Source organism: Neopsephotus bourkii, unplaced genomic scaffold (genome assembly GCF_033783945.1).
Source record: "Neopsephotus bourkii isolate Nb327-2 ecotype Australia unplaced genomic scaffold, CSIRO-AGI_Nbou_v1 NB_998, whole genome shotgun sequence".
NCBI classification, from domain to species: Eukaryota; Metazoa; Chordata; class Aves; order Psittaciformes; family Psittacidae; genus Neopsephotus; species Neopsephotus bourkii.
This window is the reverse complement of record NW_026901490.1, coordinates 1,880,892-1,899,082: the sequence shown is the minus strand read 5'-3', so window position 1 is coordinate 1,899,082 and position 18,191 is coordinate 1,880,892. Positions and strand designations below refer to the sequence as shown.

General features: G+C 37.9%; 1 protein-coding gene across 5 annotated transcripts in view; it reads right to left on the bottom strand.

Annotated features, from left to right (window-relative positions):
- PPP4R3A (protein phosphatase 4 regulatory subunit 3A) overlaps positions 1-18,191 on the bottom strand; it is a 45,588-nt gene that overhangs the window by 5,201 nt on the left and 22,196 nt on the right. For 3 of the 5 annotated variants that reach the window (XM_061359934.1, XM_061359936.1, XM_061359938.1), the window contains 8 exons: positions 9,830-9,907; positions 9,612-9,728; positions 9,002-9,118; positions 7,544-7,675; positions 7,343-7,445; positions 5,927-6,085; positions 4,499-4,668; positions 886-1,028 (listed from right to left, as the gene is read on the bottom strand). In XM_061359934.1, coding sequence (XP_061215918.1) covers positions 886-1,028; positions 4,499-4,668; positions 5,927-6,085; positions 7,343-7,445; positions 7,544-7,675; positions 9,002-9,118; positions 9,612-9,728; positions 9,830-9,907 — 1,019 coding nt within the window. Of the gene's footprint in view, positions 1-885; positions 1,029-4,498; positions 4,669-5,926; positions 6,086-7,342; positions 7,446-7,543; positions 7,676-9,001; positions 9,119-9,611; positions 9,729-9,829; positions 9,908-14,747; positions 14,870-18,191 lie in introns of all 5 variants that reach the window. The other 2 variants (XM_061359939.1, XM_061359935.1) reach the window with 2 other exon arrangements.

Below are 18,191 nucleotides of genomic sequence, written 5' to 3'. Positions count from 1 at the left end.
ACATTTAAATACTGGTTAAGAAATCTTGTGGCAGGAAAGAACTCAGAAGTCTGAAATTTCAAGATGTCCTCGTATGACTGATCAGGATTACTTTTTTAATGTGTTTTCAAACTAGCTCAAGACAACAAGAACAGGTCTTGCTAACAATTCTGAAGATTAACTCATCTAATTCATGCAAACAGTCCATTTTGTTTTCATGAAATGATATATAAAAGTAGTATCATTTGCCAAAAACAGATGGGAGTAAAAAGTCGTAAACTTCCTATTTTTATACACCCTAACCTTTTAAACTTTGGTAACCGCTGTGTACTAAGGAAGGGAACTTCTGCTCTGGCAAACGGAAGTGATTCAAGTGTTGCATCCGATTGGTTTTTACTCCATCAGCAAATCTAACAGTGATAAAAAAAGCATCCTCTGACAATTTCTTTGTATATTCTATTTCTCAGTCATTTTGGTAGAGCTTGAAATATCTACTCCCACAGCTACCTAAAATAAAAGGAAATCTGATGTGAATTTTTGGAGGAAAAATCCACTGAATGATAATTCAGAACTGAACAATCTTTCACATTAAACAATGGAAATTAATTATTTAAGCAAATGAATTTCCAATACTTGATAGGTTTCCAGCCCCATTGCAATGGTGTACATTAAGTTTAGGGTATGAAAACTTAGCATTATTCCTGAGGGTCCAGCAACTAATGTTAGCTGAAAGCTGATCCAAGAGTTTGAAGCAACACATCTGGGAATCACACTTTTAATCAGGTAAATTCAACAATACCCAAGATGCAAGCAGGAGTCTAAATTATTTAATTTCCCATTACTGCAGAACAAGTTACCAATATTAAACAGAGTTATATACTAATAAGAGTATTTACTGCATTTTACCTGTCAAGTTTTGGATTATCTTGTCTTTCCCTTTGTTGCTCAAATCGGAGTTTCAGTCCTTTGAATGTCTGCACATAGTCTACATCTTCCAGTGCCTTCCAGTAATTTTCAATTACATGAGCCGTTAATGATTTTATATCTTCCTATAGGAATAAACAAACATAAAGTAACTTATTTTAATTCAAATTACTTTATTTAATAAAATATAACAAGTAACTGAAATGAGAGATGATTTTAGACATTACAAAGGAAGCAGCATATTAACTAGCTTATGCAAAAATGAGTACAAGTGTAGTTAAAAATCGAGAGCTTCACATATCTGATTAGCTAAACAGGCATAATAGCAGCAATTTTCTAGCAGTATCTCCTTCCAAACTCATGAACAGAACCTAAAACCCCAACAGAAAATTATACCAAAACCAACTCTAAAAGGTCTTTACCACTGTAACTTACAAATATTTTTATAATTATATCAGTTAATCACTGATATCCGTTGTCATAATTCAATATAAAATATACTTATGAGATACATATGTAGTATTCATATTCTTTCTTTCCTCACTGCAAATACATTACGTAAAAATAATTATTCAATGTATTTGTTTAGGATGAGAACAAAGAAAGTATTTTTCATCAGAAAATAACATGAAGTTTCTCCTCTGTGGCCATATGGTGCTGGCCAAGGTTCTTTACAAAACCCTCCTAATGGTTCTATTATTTCGGTTTAGGGTTGTGGCTGCCCAACGCCACTCTAGGCAGCTGAGACTAGCACAGGTCTGAATACTGCAGCAGGGAAACTGCTCTTGGGCACTGTTTGGCTTCCTTAGCACAGCCCCTGGAATATACCTCAGAATAAACACCTTAATTACCAGCTAATAAGGATAAGCAAATAAACACGAATCTTAATACACTGATTGTTTTTCTTTTTGGTTATGGGCTCAAAGGCCTTCCCTTATGAATGGTTATACATGAGTAACAATAAAAGCACACTTTTTAAAAATTTGCTCTCTTTATAAAAAAAAATTGGATAAAAAAAATAATTACAGAATTTACAGATACCCAGACCTATTTTGGAAATGCAACCTGGGAATCTACGTGAAAAGGGAGATAACAAAATAAAAGACAATTTATTTCCCCATAGCATGAACTGCAGAATCAGCACCAAATCTCACGGAGTACTGAAAGACCACAGCACAGAAGTCAGGGCCATCCATACGGATTAACTTTTTTCACTGCAACAAAACTATGTTTAAATCAATTCTTCCATGATGGTCATCTCAGTCCTGAATCACTCTGAGTCTCAGCTCCAAGAGAAAAGAAGTCATAGAATCATAGAATAGTTAGGGTTGGAAAGGACCTTAAGATCATCAAGTTCCAACCCCCCTGCCATGGGCAGAGACACCTCGCTCTAAACCATACCACCCAAGGCCTCGTCCAACCTGGCCTTGAACACTGCCAGGGATGAAGCATTCACAACCTCCCTGGGCAACCTATTCCAGTGCCTCACCACCCTAACAGGAAAGAATTTCTTCCTTATATCCAATCTAAACTTCCCCTGTTTTAAGTTTTAACCCATTACCCTTCGTCCTATCACTACAGTCCCTAATGAAGAGACCACCCCCAGCATCCCTATAGGCCCCCTTCAAATACTGGAAAGCTGCTATGAGGTCTCCATTCAGCCTTCTCTTCTCCAGGCTGAACAGCCCCAACTTTCTCAGCCTGTCTTCATAGGGGAGGTGCTCCAGTCCCCTGATCATCCTTGTGGCCCTCTTCTGGACTTGTGCCAGCAGATCCATGTCCTTTTTATGTTGAGGACACCAGAACTGCACACAATACTCCAAGTGAGGTCTCACAAGAGCAGAATAAAGGGGCAGGATCACCTCCTTTGACCTGCTGGTCACACTCCTCTTGATGCAGCCCAGGATACGGTTGGCTTTCTGGGCTGCAAGCGCACACTGCTGGCTCACGTTCATTTTCTCATCAACCAGCACCCCCAGGACCTTCTCCGCAGGGCTGCTCTGAATCTCTTCTCTGCCCATCCTGTAGCTGTGTCTGGGACTGCTCCGACCCAGGGGTAGGACCCTGCACTTCTCGTGGTTAAACTTCATGAGGTTGGCATCAGCCCACCTCACAAGCGTGTCAAGGTCCCTCTGGATGGCATTCCTTCCCTCCAGTGTATCAACCGAACCACACAGCTTGGTGTCATCGGCAAACTTGCTGAGGGCGCACTCGGTGCCACTGTCCATGTCAGCGATGAAGATGTTAAACGAGACCGGTCCCAACACTGATCCTTGAGGGACACCACTCGTTACTGGTCTCCAGCTGGACATCGAACCATTGACCACAACTCTTTGTGTGTGGCCATCAAGCCAGTTCTTTATCCACCAAGTGGTCTATCCATCAAATTGATGTCTCTCCAATTTAGAGACAAGGATGTCGTGTGGGACAGTGTCAAATGCTTTGCACAGGTCCCAGTAGGTGACATCAACTGCTCTACCCCTGTCCATCCGTTCTGTAGCCCCATCATAAAAGGCCATCAAATTGGTCAGGCAGGATTTCCCCTTAGTGAAGCCATGCTGGCTGTCACCAAGCACCTTGTTGTTTTTCATGTGCCTTAGCATGCCTTCCAGGAGAATCTGCTCCAAGATTTTGCCAGGCACAGAGGTGAGACTGACTGGTCTGTAATTGCCTGGGTCATCCATTTTCCCCTTCTTGAAAATGAGGGTTATATTTCCCTTTTTCCAGTTGTCGGGAACTTTACCTGACTGCCATGATTTTTCAAATATGATGGCCAGCAGCTTAGCAACTCCATTCGCCAGCTCCTTCGGGACCTGTGGATGGATTTCATCAGGTCCCATGGACTTGTGCATGTTCAGATTTTTAAGATGGTCTCGAACCAGTTCCTCTTCTACAGTGGGCCCAAGGTCTTCATTCTCACAGTCCCTGGGTCTGCCTTCCAAGACTTGGGTTGTGCGGTCAGAGCACAGAAGGTCATTAGCACAGAACATTTCAAGAGGTGACCAAGCCTCCTTTTTTCCTTACCCACTTACTCCTCCACGACTGACTGCATCCGAGCTTAGCCCTGCTTACCACATTTAGGGTCTGTACAGCACCTTGTCAGAATCTGGATGCAGACAACAGTGAGGAAACAGTACTGTGCTGACAGCCAAACTGGCATGGATATTTTAGCAGACTCCCCACCGGAAGAACTTTGCAGCACTCTACTAATATAATCAAAAAAGACTGGCATTTTTTCTGTACGTTTCCCTATTTAGTTGAGTTGATGTTGCAGAGCACAGCTAAATTGGATAGCTTTGTAGAAGTAGTTTTAAATTACGTTCCTGTGATAACAGGCCCATCCAATCTGCGTGATTTGCACACCTGCGAATACACACTGTTGAGTGAATTTAACTTTCAAGTCACAGTACTGTTTGAACATAAGAAAGCACATGTACATATATGTAACAGTGATACAAAAGAAAGCTGATTTAAATACAGTATCATACAGTCCCATTATGATAGCATAATTTAGGGTACAAGTAAAAAGAAAAATCGTCTTGAATTACAAGATTAAACAATACAGTAGTTGTCTTCATCATGTAACAGCACTCACCACTCTGATAAATTCAAACATCTCTATTATGGCAGAGTTCATCAGATTATAACGGGAACCATTATTTAGAAATGCTTTGACCACAGGTTCAAATAAAAAACTTTTCATTATGTAACGGTTGTAGAATTCATCCTTTAGCCCAATTATCTTTCTTTTGAAACGAAGGGCACCTGAAACAGAAGTGTGACCAAAATATTTTTTAAATTTAAAAGAAAAAAAACCTAGAAATTATTTAGCATTACTCTATTTGCAACCTCAGTTCTTACACAGCATTACATTACTAGAACCAGGTAATACAGTCAGCTATTCTCTGCTTCTCAACAGTCTTGACTATACTGCTGAGGATTACTTATCTATTTTATCATAAGGAAATCCTTCATCATAATTGTAGGAGTGAAGCCACCTCTGTTCACTGAAGAAATATTATACTATTGTTTAATTATTCCAATGTAAAAGTGTATTTTTGCTTTTTTAAATTACTTATGACAAAGGCAAAATGTTTTCTCAGAAGAATTAGAAAATTTGCTTATTAAATTGTCATTCATTTAATTTGCTTATTAAAATGTAAGTTCAATTACATTTGAGTCCTTATTTGATCAGGATATAAACTATCTCATTTTGAAAAGAGCAAATGACATTTTCTTCACACATACAGTAAAGCAAAGACTATATTTACATCCAGTTTAAAGCTCTTTCTGAAACTCCAAAGCGTACACAAGTATGTGAATATCCATGTATAAACAGAAAGCAGAGTTTCAACTCGATACGAGGCATCACATTTTGGTTAGCAACTACATGTAAATGAAAGATTATTCAAGGGTTCTAAAACCTAATTCAGGTGATTCACTTACAAATTTAAAAGGTCATTTCTTATTGCATAGTACCACTCAGTCAACTTTAGGCTTTGTTTTACTCTATGTGCACAATGGAATTATGGAAAAAATCTCTTACTTGTCTCCAGAATAAAGTCACACTGTTTTATTATTACTGTGCTGAGCATGGTCAGTAGAATGGTTACTAGAGTCAGAAGAGCAGCACGCAGAGCTTTTGTGCTGTTTAATGCACTCCAAATTACAGATCTGTTTAATCAAATACCTCTGATAATTTCTACTAAAAAAATGTCAAAAGTTACAATGGCTATCAGTATATTCAATATTGAGATGCCATCTTTTACATTTACCTCTAGACTGAGATTAAGAAAAATCCGTCTGCTTTTTACGACAAAAAAAAGCATCTATAAATTCAAAACTATTCAGTAATACTACTGACATAGCTAGAAATTGGTATGAGTAACACAGAGTATAACAGAATTCCTGTATTCAGTCACAAACTGTCATCATCTGTGAACAGTTTACTTCCAGCAGAATGACGACATGCAACACTTCACATTCATAAAGTACTAGTTTATTCTTCAGGTTTCCAACTTACACAATGCCAAGAAAGCGTGCTTTGAGGCCATGAGAACGAGTACCCTTCGCAGGATATCTTTGTTTATGATGTAGTTCTTTATGTGATAAGTATGATGTTCTACACAGAAAGTTAGCAATTCCAGTATTAATGCCAAGAGTTGGGCTGTCTGAAAATCATCTATAATAAAACCAAAACCAAAATCATTAAGCGTATCTAGGATATTGCCTTCAGAAGCTAACTTCAAGTATCCAGCTGCAGTCTGGTAAACATTTACAAGTTCTTCTGTATTCCCACAGACAGTTTAAGAAACATGCCACAGGATATGTTTAGTCTTTAAAACAGAAACTGAACAATCTTCTTAAGAACAGAGTATTTTCTATTTTTATATATATGGCAGGAAACCCTCTTAAATGACAGAAACAATTACATTTTGTTTTAACTCAGTGTTTGAAGGTTCAGAGAGGACAGAATGTAACAGTAACACAACCATCAGGCTTTTTTTAACCAAATCTCATTATGATGCCCGTATGTCTGTATCATAAAGTACTGCCCTACATGCAGTGCCTTGACTACATCTGCACCAAAAATACAATCCATTATGCCTTTTAACAGAAGAATCTCAGCCTCTTTTAATACTTCTAGGACAACCACATCAGCATATACAAAACATTAATCCTGCTTGTAAGTACAAAAATAGTAAGTTAAATATTAGATTTAATGCCTTTTTTAAAAAATGTAGTTCTACCTTTTAAAAGTGTTGCCAGGCAGTCGACCATTAAAGAACAGAAGTAATTTAAATAATAAAAACCTCACTTTCAATCCATCTGGATGACAGTTAAGATAAAATAGATTAATTTAACTAATCCCTTGGAAATCCATACAATAAATTAAGAAGTTCAGAGAATATTTATGTATCATTTATGTACCTCCTTTTACATCCATTTTGGATGTGCTATACTATTAACAAACAGTACTGCTGCTAGTAGCCAGCAAGAATAGTTACTTCATCACTGATCTCTGCTTTCTTCCTTTGATTTAGAAAAAATACCCTCAAACTCAGCACAGTATTGTGATACACACCTTCTTAGGGGCAATTCTGCATCCTCTCTAGTAATCCCTGACCTTATAAAACTTTTACATGTTTACAAGTCTGTCACTGAACAGCCCTATGAGTTACTAAAATTTATACGGTATTTCATTTTTTGGAGAAACAAAATCTGCAGCAAATGCAATTCATTTCTTAAATCACGTCTCTGCTGAATTTTATAATTATAAATTATTCAAATGACTAAATAATGAATCAACATTTTACTTTGAACCATGTATCACAGACTCAGATACTCTTTAAAACAGAAAACTTCCTTTGACAATTACTTTGTTTTAAACACAGACATTCAACTGCCTTGATATGTTTAAAATCCAGAGCGGCATTACCTTTGCTAGGCTTGTCCTCTGTAGTATTGGCCAGTAAAGGGGCTGTCAGAACATGCATACAATGTTTGTAGAAGAAACCCAAGAACTCTGTCTTTTCTGTTTTCTGAAGAATGGGGAAAAAATATATATATATATCTGTGTAACACATATCAGCAATAATCTAAAAACCAAATGTAATTTCACTTTAAGGTGTTTACTTACATTGGCAGTGGCAAGCATATTTTCTGGATCAACTAAAGTACGAAGCAAACCCATTAGTAGCACTGCCCCTCCAAGTTCTGGATCTGTGTCACAAATCATGTGTTCTATAATGAGGTTGATGAGTAATATATCCTAACAGGGCAGGAAAAAGAAAATATGCAAAAATCAGTTCTAATGTTCCTCCCTTGCACCAAATCCAAATTACCTTCCAAAAGGGTTAGTGCCTGGTTAAAATGGTGCTCTATCGAAATTCTGCAAAATGTAAACAACTACCAAACAAAAAAATTCGAACTTAACAGAAACAATTTAACCTTACAGGCCACTGATGCATCCTGGTCAGTGGTTCACCATTAAGAAGGCAAGCACTGAAGAATCTGTCAAAGCAACTAAAAATGGTTCTGAAATTAACAATCGAATTTTGAATTCAGTCTGAACTTAAATGTCAAAACGTAAAAAGTAGAGACAGGTAATTAACAGTCTCAAAACATAACTGATTTCTGGAAGTGTTTTCAGAGCACAGTTTTTATTTGCACATCTCTTCCTCTCCCCCTTTAGAATACATACCAAGAGTTTTACTTCTACAAACATCCAACAGTACATTTTATAACGCTATTGAACTTGATGAGATTATTTTCACCTAAAATAACCCCAACATGTATTAGCAAAAAATCAAGAAATACACATAAAAGTAGAAAATATTTACATTTAGGAATCCCTACACTAAAATTGCCTGGTTACCACCATACCCCATGAAAGAATACGGTCATCAGATTCAAGTAGCTGGAAAGACCAGCAATATTCCCTGTCCCAGCTGGCCCTTCTTTCAGTACAGAAGTAGCAGCACCAGCAGCTTCCTGTTCTCTGGCATGTTTTTAACAGATAGGAGAAAAGACATTAACTATCTCCTCTAGTGAAAACACAGCACAGTATTTTTTTCTCCACTGAATACCACTCTGAAATACCCTTCTTGCTACTAGTTGTGTGCTGCCTTTTGTATTTATCAGCTAGAGAGGATCTCTGGGAAACGTAAACCTCTGTTGAAATGTGATTTTGAACACTCAGGACCATCATTCCACTTGCAACATGTGAGACAGTAAATGAAACACAGATTTCTCACAAGTAAATTAAAAACATATGTGTATGCTAAGATCAAGACTGAAATTCGTATTTTGCATTTTGAGGAGGCCACCATTCAAAACCATTCTGCACTGCTCGTATGACAACTATGTTAACCAAATGGTTTATGGCAACGTGTTTTAAGGAACAAGAATATGTAAACAGCAAGCATTCATCTCACCAAACAGAACTATTAAAAACATGGCAGTTCAGTGTCCTGTAACCATCATGACTATATTGCATATTTCTTCAGAACTAGGGTTCACGTCCTTAACAGAGTTGTAAATATAAAATAGTAATTTCAAAAAACAACACACACATTTCTAGCGACCCTCTACTTACATCATCATTCTGCTGCGCTTCCTGCATGACGAACTCTCGTACCATGGATGGGTTGTATTCAACCAAATATGAGAATATATCAGTGGCTGCACTTCGTACTTGTGCATCATCCATCCCCTGGAAAAGTCAAATAAAATCATTTATGTTTCCTTTAAAGAAAAGGCTTAAATGCAGTGAGAAACACAAAGCATATAGCTTTTAATTCCTACTTACAAGTCATATATAACTATTACTAAAACTGTATTCTAAACCTGTATCGACTACAACCTCTTCTTTGTACATTTGACAACTGTTGGGAAAAATACATTTTATGTTTTCCTTGCTCTCTGGTCTATTTCCCTATTTTCTAACTTAACAGTACACCAAAGAGCATATAAAGATGTAAAGCGAACAAGGAAACAAAAACATAAGAACGCCAGGGCACTCACCAATGTCATACTGCAACTGGCTTGAAAGTTTTACAAAAATATTTTAACCCAAGCTAAGAAAAGAGAACGAAGCAAACACTTCAGAAAACCGCATGTCTGAAGTTTGGCATACTTGTTTTTTTAAAACAACCTCTCTGGACATACATAAAATTGTTATCACAAATAAAATGGAACTGACTTACCAATATAACTTCTAGTGCTGGCAGTATGCCCATATTTGACAAGGTTTTGAAAAACGCATCTCTGTTTTGAGGTTGCAGTGTTTGCGAGAATGCACAAAACTCTTTCAGAAAGTTTACCTGAAAAACATCAATAATGCACTAGTTAGTAATTAAAAAAAACAGATGCATGCCTCTTCGTAGTAACTGCCCCTTTCATGTACATTTTACATATTTCTTACCAATTCCTGTCTTTTCTCCTCATCTGTGGCTTCATCTGTTAGCTGTGCAAACAAGTCTGTCAGAAATTTTTCATCTTCCTACAAAGGCAAAACAATACCATTTGTTTATTTGACAGTATCAAAAATGATCCAAGTATAACATAAAGTTCTTATAAACCATGCTTCCTGTAACTTGAGAGAGTATACACTTGTGTACTGTAGTTAATCACACCAGTATCAACTTTCTAACTCAAATTTCAAACAAGTTAATATCAATGTTGGTTTTGTGCTTTTATGATGTTCAACACCACTCCAACCTCAACACTTCACTCTCAGTTATGACGTATCTTGTATTGCCTTTGGCTGTCCGTTTTCTATTTTCTACTGCAGATCTCATCACTTTGTTCATGACTTTTCTAAGTTACTTCCCCCTTGTCACATTCCTGTCCCCCAAACCACACTACAATACCCTTGCTTCAACTGTTTACATGTATTTCTAAATATGACCTCCCACTCAGCCCTACACACACATGTAACTTTGGAACCTTGAGATGTTTGCAGGAGACAAAGACACAACGAAGAGAGAGTTTCCTAACAGCAGGAAGGAGCCAAGATTCTTTCTCCCCAATGCTGTGAGAAGGGTGAACTTCAGAAACCAAATCAAAGTGTTTCTATTATGTACGGCACCTACTGGGCATTCTGGCTGGCAGCAATCAAAAAACATTCCATTATTTTTCATGCTGCTGCACCTTAGCAAAACTACAAACAGCAGACAACACATTACAAACATGTATTTAGACTGAAAAAGCAGCAATATGTAGCTTCTCATAACCATCACGGTCCTAACAACTACATAACCATTAAAATGGAAACAAATCTTCCGCATCCTTTCCCCAATATTACACAGTTATAGGACAGCACTTGCTTGAAAAAGCTGCCTGTACATCAGATAGGAATAATTTTTTTTCAAAAAGCTGCCAGTGTTACTTCTTGTGAAGTCAAGTGACACCACGTGCAATATCCCTCCACCCTAAAACCACAGTGCTAGAAAACCAAACTACCTTGCTTATGTTTACACAGTATAAAGCAGAACCATGACAGTACTTCAGATACATCCACATAAAGTTACTGAAACTGCAGATTATCTAGGTACCTCACCCAGGGTCACTTTGCAGCCTTGCTGAGAAAATGAGTACCTCAGTTCCAATAGCACACCCCACTAATGCAGCTATAACACTGTCACAGCTCAGGCCAGGATCTCTAAATGGCACTGCACAACACAGATAAACCCAAAATAGGTTGGCATGAATTACCACCCTACAAGGCATTACACCACACTGCAAGGCAAACCCTGTATTTGTGATATGCCACCTGTTTCCTCTTGTTTGATGCTGTGCTGTGCTTCCAACCTGACCCAACAGTTTAGTGATAATACAGAAGAATCATTTCTGCACACAATTTCAGGTGCTATTTCTGTTGCTGCTTCAAAATCAAAATGAGATAGGACAGGCTTCATTTGAAGTTTACTTAAATTCACTCTGGAGGAACAAGTGCTGAAAATGCAAAGTTTGACTTTCAGATTTCAACAGTCACACATGTTCTGAACAACTATTAAGGTCTTAGATTTCAAGAAACGTAACTTCAGCTGTGATGAAAGAATACAAGGATGTTTGGCTACCTGCCATCCAGCTGTAACATGGCTTGGTAAGATTTCTATTATAATATCTAACTCATTAGACATTACAGGTAGCATGACAAACCCACAGTACACCTATCAACATCTTTTTTACTGAAATTAAAAAAAACAACCAATAAGCATAAAAATATAAAAAGTAACTGATTTTTTTTAAGAGCATGCAAGTTATTCTCCATGATTAGCAGTGTATTTAAGAACAGGCTAAGTAGTTTGCTTTCATTTATCTTTTTGCAGTTTTTAATCAAAATGTAAAACTAACCTCGTCTCTTATCAAAACTACTGAGAAGATGCATGCTTATCCAAACCGGAAAAAGTGTAACCCCTGCATTTCCAGTCTCACTGTGAAATGAACTTTTTACTTCCTTCATAATACTTGGCAGTAACTGCAAGCCAATACCACAGAAATATCTTAGAATGATCATCAGGAAAAAACAGTGGAAATTTCAGCATTTCAGTATGACAGAGTCAAGACTAGTGTGCTTCTGCATAAAAAAGGGTACACAATACTACCCAAAGTGTGTGTGTGGGGGGGGTTGTTTGGTTTTGGTTTTGTTTTTGTTTTTTTTGTTTGGTTGGGTTTTTTTAAGTCAAGTGTGGAAGGAGAGGAGGAGACCCTGTGGTGCTGGTGACATGGGGGATCTCACTTGTGACCCACTATGGAGCCTCAGAGACAGAGGTGGCCAGAGAAGCTGCACCTCCAGCACTAACAGCAGAGTCTGACAGGCAGGGCCTTGCTGGGCAGGACCCCAGCTCAGCTCTCTGACAGGTCATCAGGTTCCTGCCTGGTTCAGTATGCCATCTACAGGAGAGGCCAACCCACTCATCCTGTTATTGGGCTTGCAAACATCTGGGACTTGTAGAGGGGACTCTCTAACACCAAAGATTCTATTTAGAAGTTTAAAATCAGACAAAATTAAGACGAATCTGAGTGATTTGAAACATCCCATTCTTACATGGATAACATGCAGTAAATGGCAGTTATTCCAAGAAAAAAAAACAAAAAAAAAACCCAACCTGTTACTAACTTTGCAGCTAGGTCTCAGCCCTGAAATGTGTTTTAGGCACTGTCTCATTCCAGGATGCTTAAGGAAAGGTAAACAGGTTTTTATTGATGGAAAACTCCAAACACTCCTGTATTACAGAAAACTGTGATTGCAGTGGACATTCTAAATACAAGATTCTCTCTCTCAGGGTGTAAAATTACTGACATGGGCATAAGAGCTACAGATACATTCCTGGACAACACTACCAGAACCTACAGAAATGCACAGTCTTAAAGCAGAGTTTGCATATATTATAAGTCACAAAGCACCAACACCAAATGCTGGAATCCCACAAGCTTAAGTGTTTCCCATTTCGGGTGTTTTCCAAGTTGAAAAAATCCCCCAAAATACAGCTGTGAACACAGCACAAATGCATAATCCTTTGCAATATCTGGCCCCTTCATGCAGACAAGCACCAAAATCCATTCGGATGTTATCTTGGAAGTTGTGAAAATCACAACTGTTTCTAAGAAAATAAAACTGCAAACGATAGTTTATGAGGCAATTGTAGAATAGTTATTTTCCCCATGCACAGAAATTAAGTAAATGTCCCTGCCCATGGCAGGAGGGTTGGAACTTGATCTTAAGGTCCTTTCCAACCCTAACTATTCTATGATTCTATGATTCTATTGAATACTTAAACTATGCATATGCCAAAAACTAAGTGTATTCATTTATGCTTCTGCAAAATCCAAGTACATGCTCCTTGGATTTAATATATTTCAAAGTTCATGAAGATAAAATTAAGCCAGGTTATCTATGCACTCAATCACTTATGACTTTAAAAACAAGAAAACCCACAAAGTAGGATCATAAAAAAGACACTATTTATATTTGTGATTCAACTTTCAAAGCAGTCCTCCCCCTCCTACTAGTAGGCACTTAAAAAAGCATTCTTCAAAAGCAGGCCTTTCCTAAATGTAATTAACTTGCACTTATCAGATCCTTCATGCCTGTGATTACAGATAACTAACAGAAAACATGCCTTTCTCAAAAAAACTTTCAAGAAGCTCTGTGTCACCTGAGGTGGAAGACAGTACACTTTCCATCCTGTTTTCCACCTCCATATTCAATTTTAGGCAGAAACACTATTTCAGCCAAGAAAGTTTCATAAAACGTTACCAGCAAACAGAATTACAGCTTCAAACATACATTCCTTCCTGCTGCCACAACAGAGGATTTTATAGTTTAAAAAATGTTTCAGTCTCCTTTATCCCAGACTACCTTCCCACACATGCCTTCATTTGCTATCAATAAGCTATTTCCACTTGAAACAGCATGCTGAAACAGCAATAGGATCCATTTATCACGTTTGGAGTTTCTGTAGACAGTGACAATAATTTTGTACAATATAGAAGTTAATCTCAGAAATCATTACATGCACCACTCGCAAACTTCATTCACTGTCATTTTCCCCAGAAAGTGGCACCCTTTTACACCTTATCTGCAAGGCAAATTTTGCTGGGAGTGGATCTCCAGAGTTACTCCTGAGCCAACTACAAAACAGCAGACTGGCAGAAGACATTTCAGTCCTAATACATTTGCGTAAAGCTACCCACATGCACTGACACAATTCTTTCTCAACAACTACAGATAATTACACTTGCATCCACGGAGTTCTGTAAAGAATCAGTAACTACCTGTAAAACCACTCTCAAAATTATAATCAACCTGTTGTTATATATAAATCCAGCAAAATATACCTAAATGTATGTAACTAAGTGTACTTTAATGCCTACAATTTTTTAGCTATTAAAAAGGGATATAGGGCAAAATGATTTCTGTATTTTAAAACGCTAATTTACCAGTGCAATAATGCCACGTGATCACTGCTTTCCTAGGCACATGAATTATTTTAACGTATGTCCAATGTTCCCATTGTACTCTTCACTTTTCTCAAAACAAAAGACTGGATAGAAGTCTAAAAGCACATACCCCAAAGTAATCCTAACAATATTCTGTACTGTGGAAAGTAAAACACTGCAGGACCTTGCTAACAAAAAGAGCACGCCAATGAGAAAGGGGGAACAGAAGGAAACAGTGTTTGCTCACTCTATGGCGCAGTTTTGCAAGTTTTTGGTTTGTTTTTAAGAACTAGTTATAATACAAAGGGAAAGAACTGGTGGCCTCCAGTGTGAACATTAGTGTATATTTTTTTAATTGCAAAAGAGCGTCATATAAAGTAAGAAACACCACTTACCTGTCCCACCCCCACTCTCAAAACTTGGCGAACTCCATGTTTCAGAGAGGTTTCTTGGTGGCTATGACATCTCAAGACTAGAACAGGCTGGACGCCAAGCAGTAAGAGCATATTAGGAGGGGCTGAAATTGGAAAAAAATGTTATATACCTCTTTCGTATCTCATGTACAGAGAATCATAAAACCTGTAATTGCAGAGGTTTCCAGAGCAGTTAATTCTATAGACTGGAAATACCGGGCTTACTATCCATCATGAACAACAGTATCTAGTTTAGTGAGATCTCCACAGTTACTTAAAATTACAGATCTTAGACAATTAAATCACAAATAAATTAACCTCAGTTTCTTATAGCAGCCCATTAGTGTAAACATTTACATAAAGATTATGGAAAAAGCTAACCTTCATAAAGGAGAGAGGAATACAGTTCATAAGCCTAAGTGCCAAAGGCGCTCCATTCTCTATTTTTATTGTTTTACCAGAGAACAGACAGAAGTTATTTACCTACCAAAGGAAGCAAAATCATGGAAGCAGGTATCCTCCATGACTGCAGATGTATTTTTTTTCTTTCTAAAGACGTCCAAAATCCCTAAAAAAGCCACGATTCTTAAGAATCTGCATATTGTTACTTACAGAATTCACTAGTGTCCTGGGTTTAGCTAGTTTAACTAGCTATACTGAAAAATTCACCTTACATGTCCTATGTTGACACCAAACACCTTAAATAAGACACAGTGGTAATTCTGAGGAAAGTCGCCTGGCCTGTCAAAAAGCATAAGGCAGAACCTGTGCAGAGGCTTGTACAATTTCTAGTCTCTTCTCTGTAACTAACGTATGGCTCAGTTAATTTGAAACGAGGGAAGTGCAGTGTGCCATTTTAGTTAATATGCAGCCTGACATGAGAAGGGCTCTGTAGAGCTTCTCTGTTTTGCCCTGGTGGAAGTTACAGTTTTTCTCGTCCTTTCCTTAACAGTCAGTAAGAGAGAAAAGAACAGAATATAAAACAAGTCAGTTGCACACACAATAGCTGCAGTATGTCACAGGGTATCAGCTGCTCACAGACTTTACTTTTAACCCGAGAGGTAAAATTTCCTAAAGAGATCACTCTCCTCGCAGTGGTCCAGGAGAGACAACCTACGGTCAACAGCTGAAGCATTAACAACCTGCACTACAGATCAACTAAGAACTCGAGACTCATCCATGGGTCTGAACAAACTACCAGGAAGCATCCCAGAAACTCCTCAGTAATGATTTATAAAACACCAGCTTCTTAAGTACACATGTAAGGTTACTGAGCATTGGGATTTCACAAGATCTAAAACAATGAATGTCAGAAACTCCAGAGACAAGTTTAAATCTTTCATGAAATAACACCCCCCACCACTGAAATACTATGATAGAACCAATTACAGAAATGCATGTTAAACCATACGCTAATAAGAGACCTTGAAAAACAGTTACAGAAGTTAAATCAACAGAAGCAGTCTTAATTTTGTCCTCAGAACATTATTTATTCTGCTTAAAGAAATTAAAAGGAATGAAACCATACATATTATACACAGAATGTAGGAATGGGGGTGGTGGAGAAAGGGAAGGGAAGAATGAAAACTTAGAGGGCAGAGATAACAGAAAAGTGCAACCTGACATATTGCTTTATAAATAAATGGATAAATAAATGTCAGGTAAGTAGGCTTAAACCTTGGTTTAGAGCTACACTGTCAGAACTAGAAAAATCAATCTATCAACCGATCAATCAAGCCATTTAATGTCTTAGAAATGCAATGGGTGTATAATTTGTGATAGCCTCTTTTAATTCCCCCAAAACCAAGAACTGACCATGAATATGATTTCCAACAGTCTTATTTACAAACTCAGGGAGTAACCACTCAATGCCATACAGCTGTACTGTGAAAGGTCTAGGAAATGCAATGTAACACAGAATATGTGTTCCTCCTCCTATGCTACCACTTGTGGCTGCTCAGAACTGTAGAAAGCACTTGAACAATTTGAAGGATCTATTTAACTTTGAAAGTTATGCAGTGCTAACTATTCTGGCCCCACTGCACACACAGTACACTTTATTCTCAACCACAGACAACAGCAACAGAAGTGAAGATAATGCTCAGAAACCTGCAGTCACACAGCAAATCAAAATCAGACCTTAGCCTCTGTTTCAACTGTAAACTGCAACTAAAATGCTTTTCAACTGAACCAATCCTTGATATTCTAACCCAAGCTTACCTTACATCTATTAACCTAACATAGGATGCAAGAGAGAGAAAAAGAGGAAACTAATCAGCTACTCAATCAAGTTACCCAAGTCACCCTTAATGATTTTGCAGCATCAGGTCCCCTTTCTTCCTTGCCCAGCTTCCTTTACAAGAACTTCTCAGAATCAGCCACTAACACCAACATTCCTGACTAATTCTTCCATTCCTCCTCTTCAAACTAAAATATATGATCCTCCACACTTTACTTTTAGCAACCCTTGCAAAAAGGTCAAGACATTTTAGAGACACAGGTCATACTGGATACTTAAGCTGAGATGCCTTAACTGAATTATTCAACACTTGCAACGTCAGACTTGTAAGCTTCTCAAAATGGCCACTCCAAAATGCTGAAGGCCTTCTGACTGTTTCAGATTCACGTTTGGGACTTTATTTATCAAGGACACACATACAGACATGAAGAGTTTGGTTCAGTTGGGTGCAAACTGGGGTCTAGTACTAACAAAGAGGCCCCTGATGTTCTACCAGCCTTCCACCAGCTGCTGCAGGAAGTAATGGTCTGTCCACAAGGCACATGCCTCAGCTGCTAGGCCTGGGTGACATCACGCACATCAAATACTCCATGTGTGGATATAACAGATTAAAGCTCCAACAGAGCGGATTAAATAATATCGGTATTCTGATCAACTGAGTGTGGTGGATGGAAGGTTGGGAAGTTTTGCTATGAGCTTGTAAAAGGAATTTTCATTCTCCTTTGCTGTATATTCCATAAAATTGAACGGGATGCATGCCGAGATTCAGCTTTAGATAAATATGATTAAGGTCATCAGTATCATCTAGCACTTTGCACATTTCTCCAGATAAGACAGCCCTTACAAAGACAGTGGCTATGAATTTATTAAATGTTAGAAGAATTAAGATAGCGACAATTAACAAACTACAATACATGTGCTGTAACACTTTGCTGAGCTCGCTGAAAGCGTTAGGAAGCTCCTATTACAGACATTCCACCTATTTCTACGGAGTTTGGGAAGTTCATGGGTTGGTGCAGAATATTCAAGACATGTAAGCAAGGTATCTATCATCATCATACAATCTCTTTACATTTGCATTAAGACACACATCATGAAAACCTGGCAATTCTAAGCAGTATTATTTAGGGACTTAAAAGACAAACTAAGAAAACATTCAAGCACCTAAAGCAATGTTACGTTCTGAA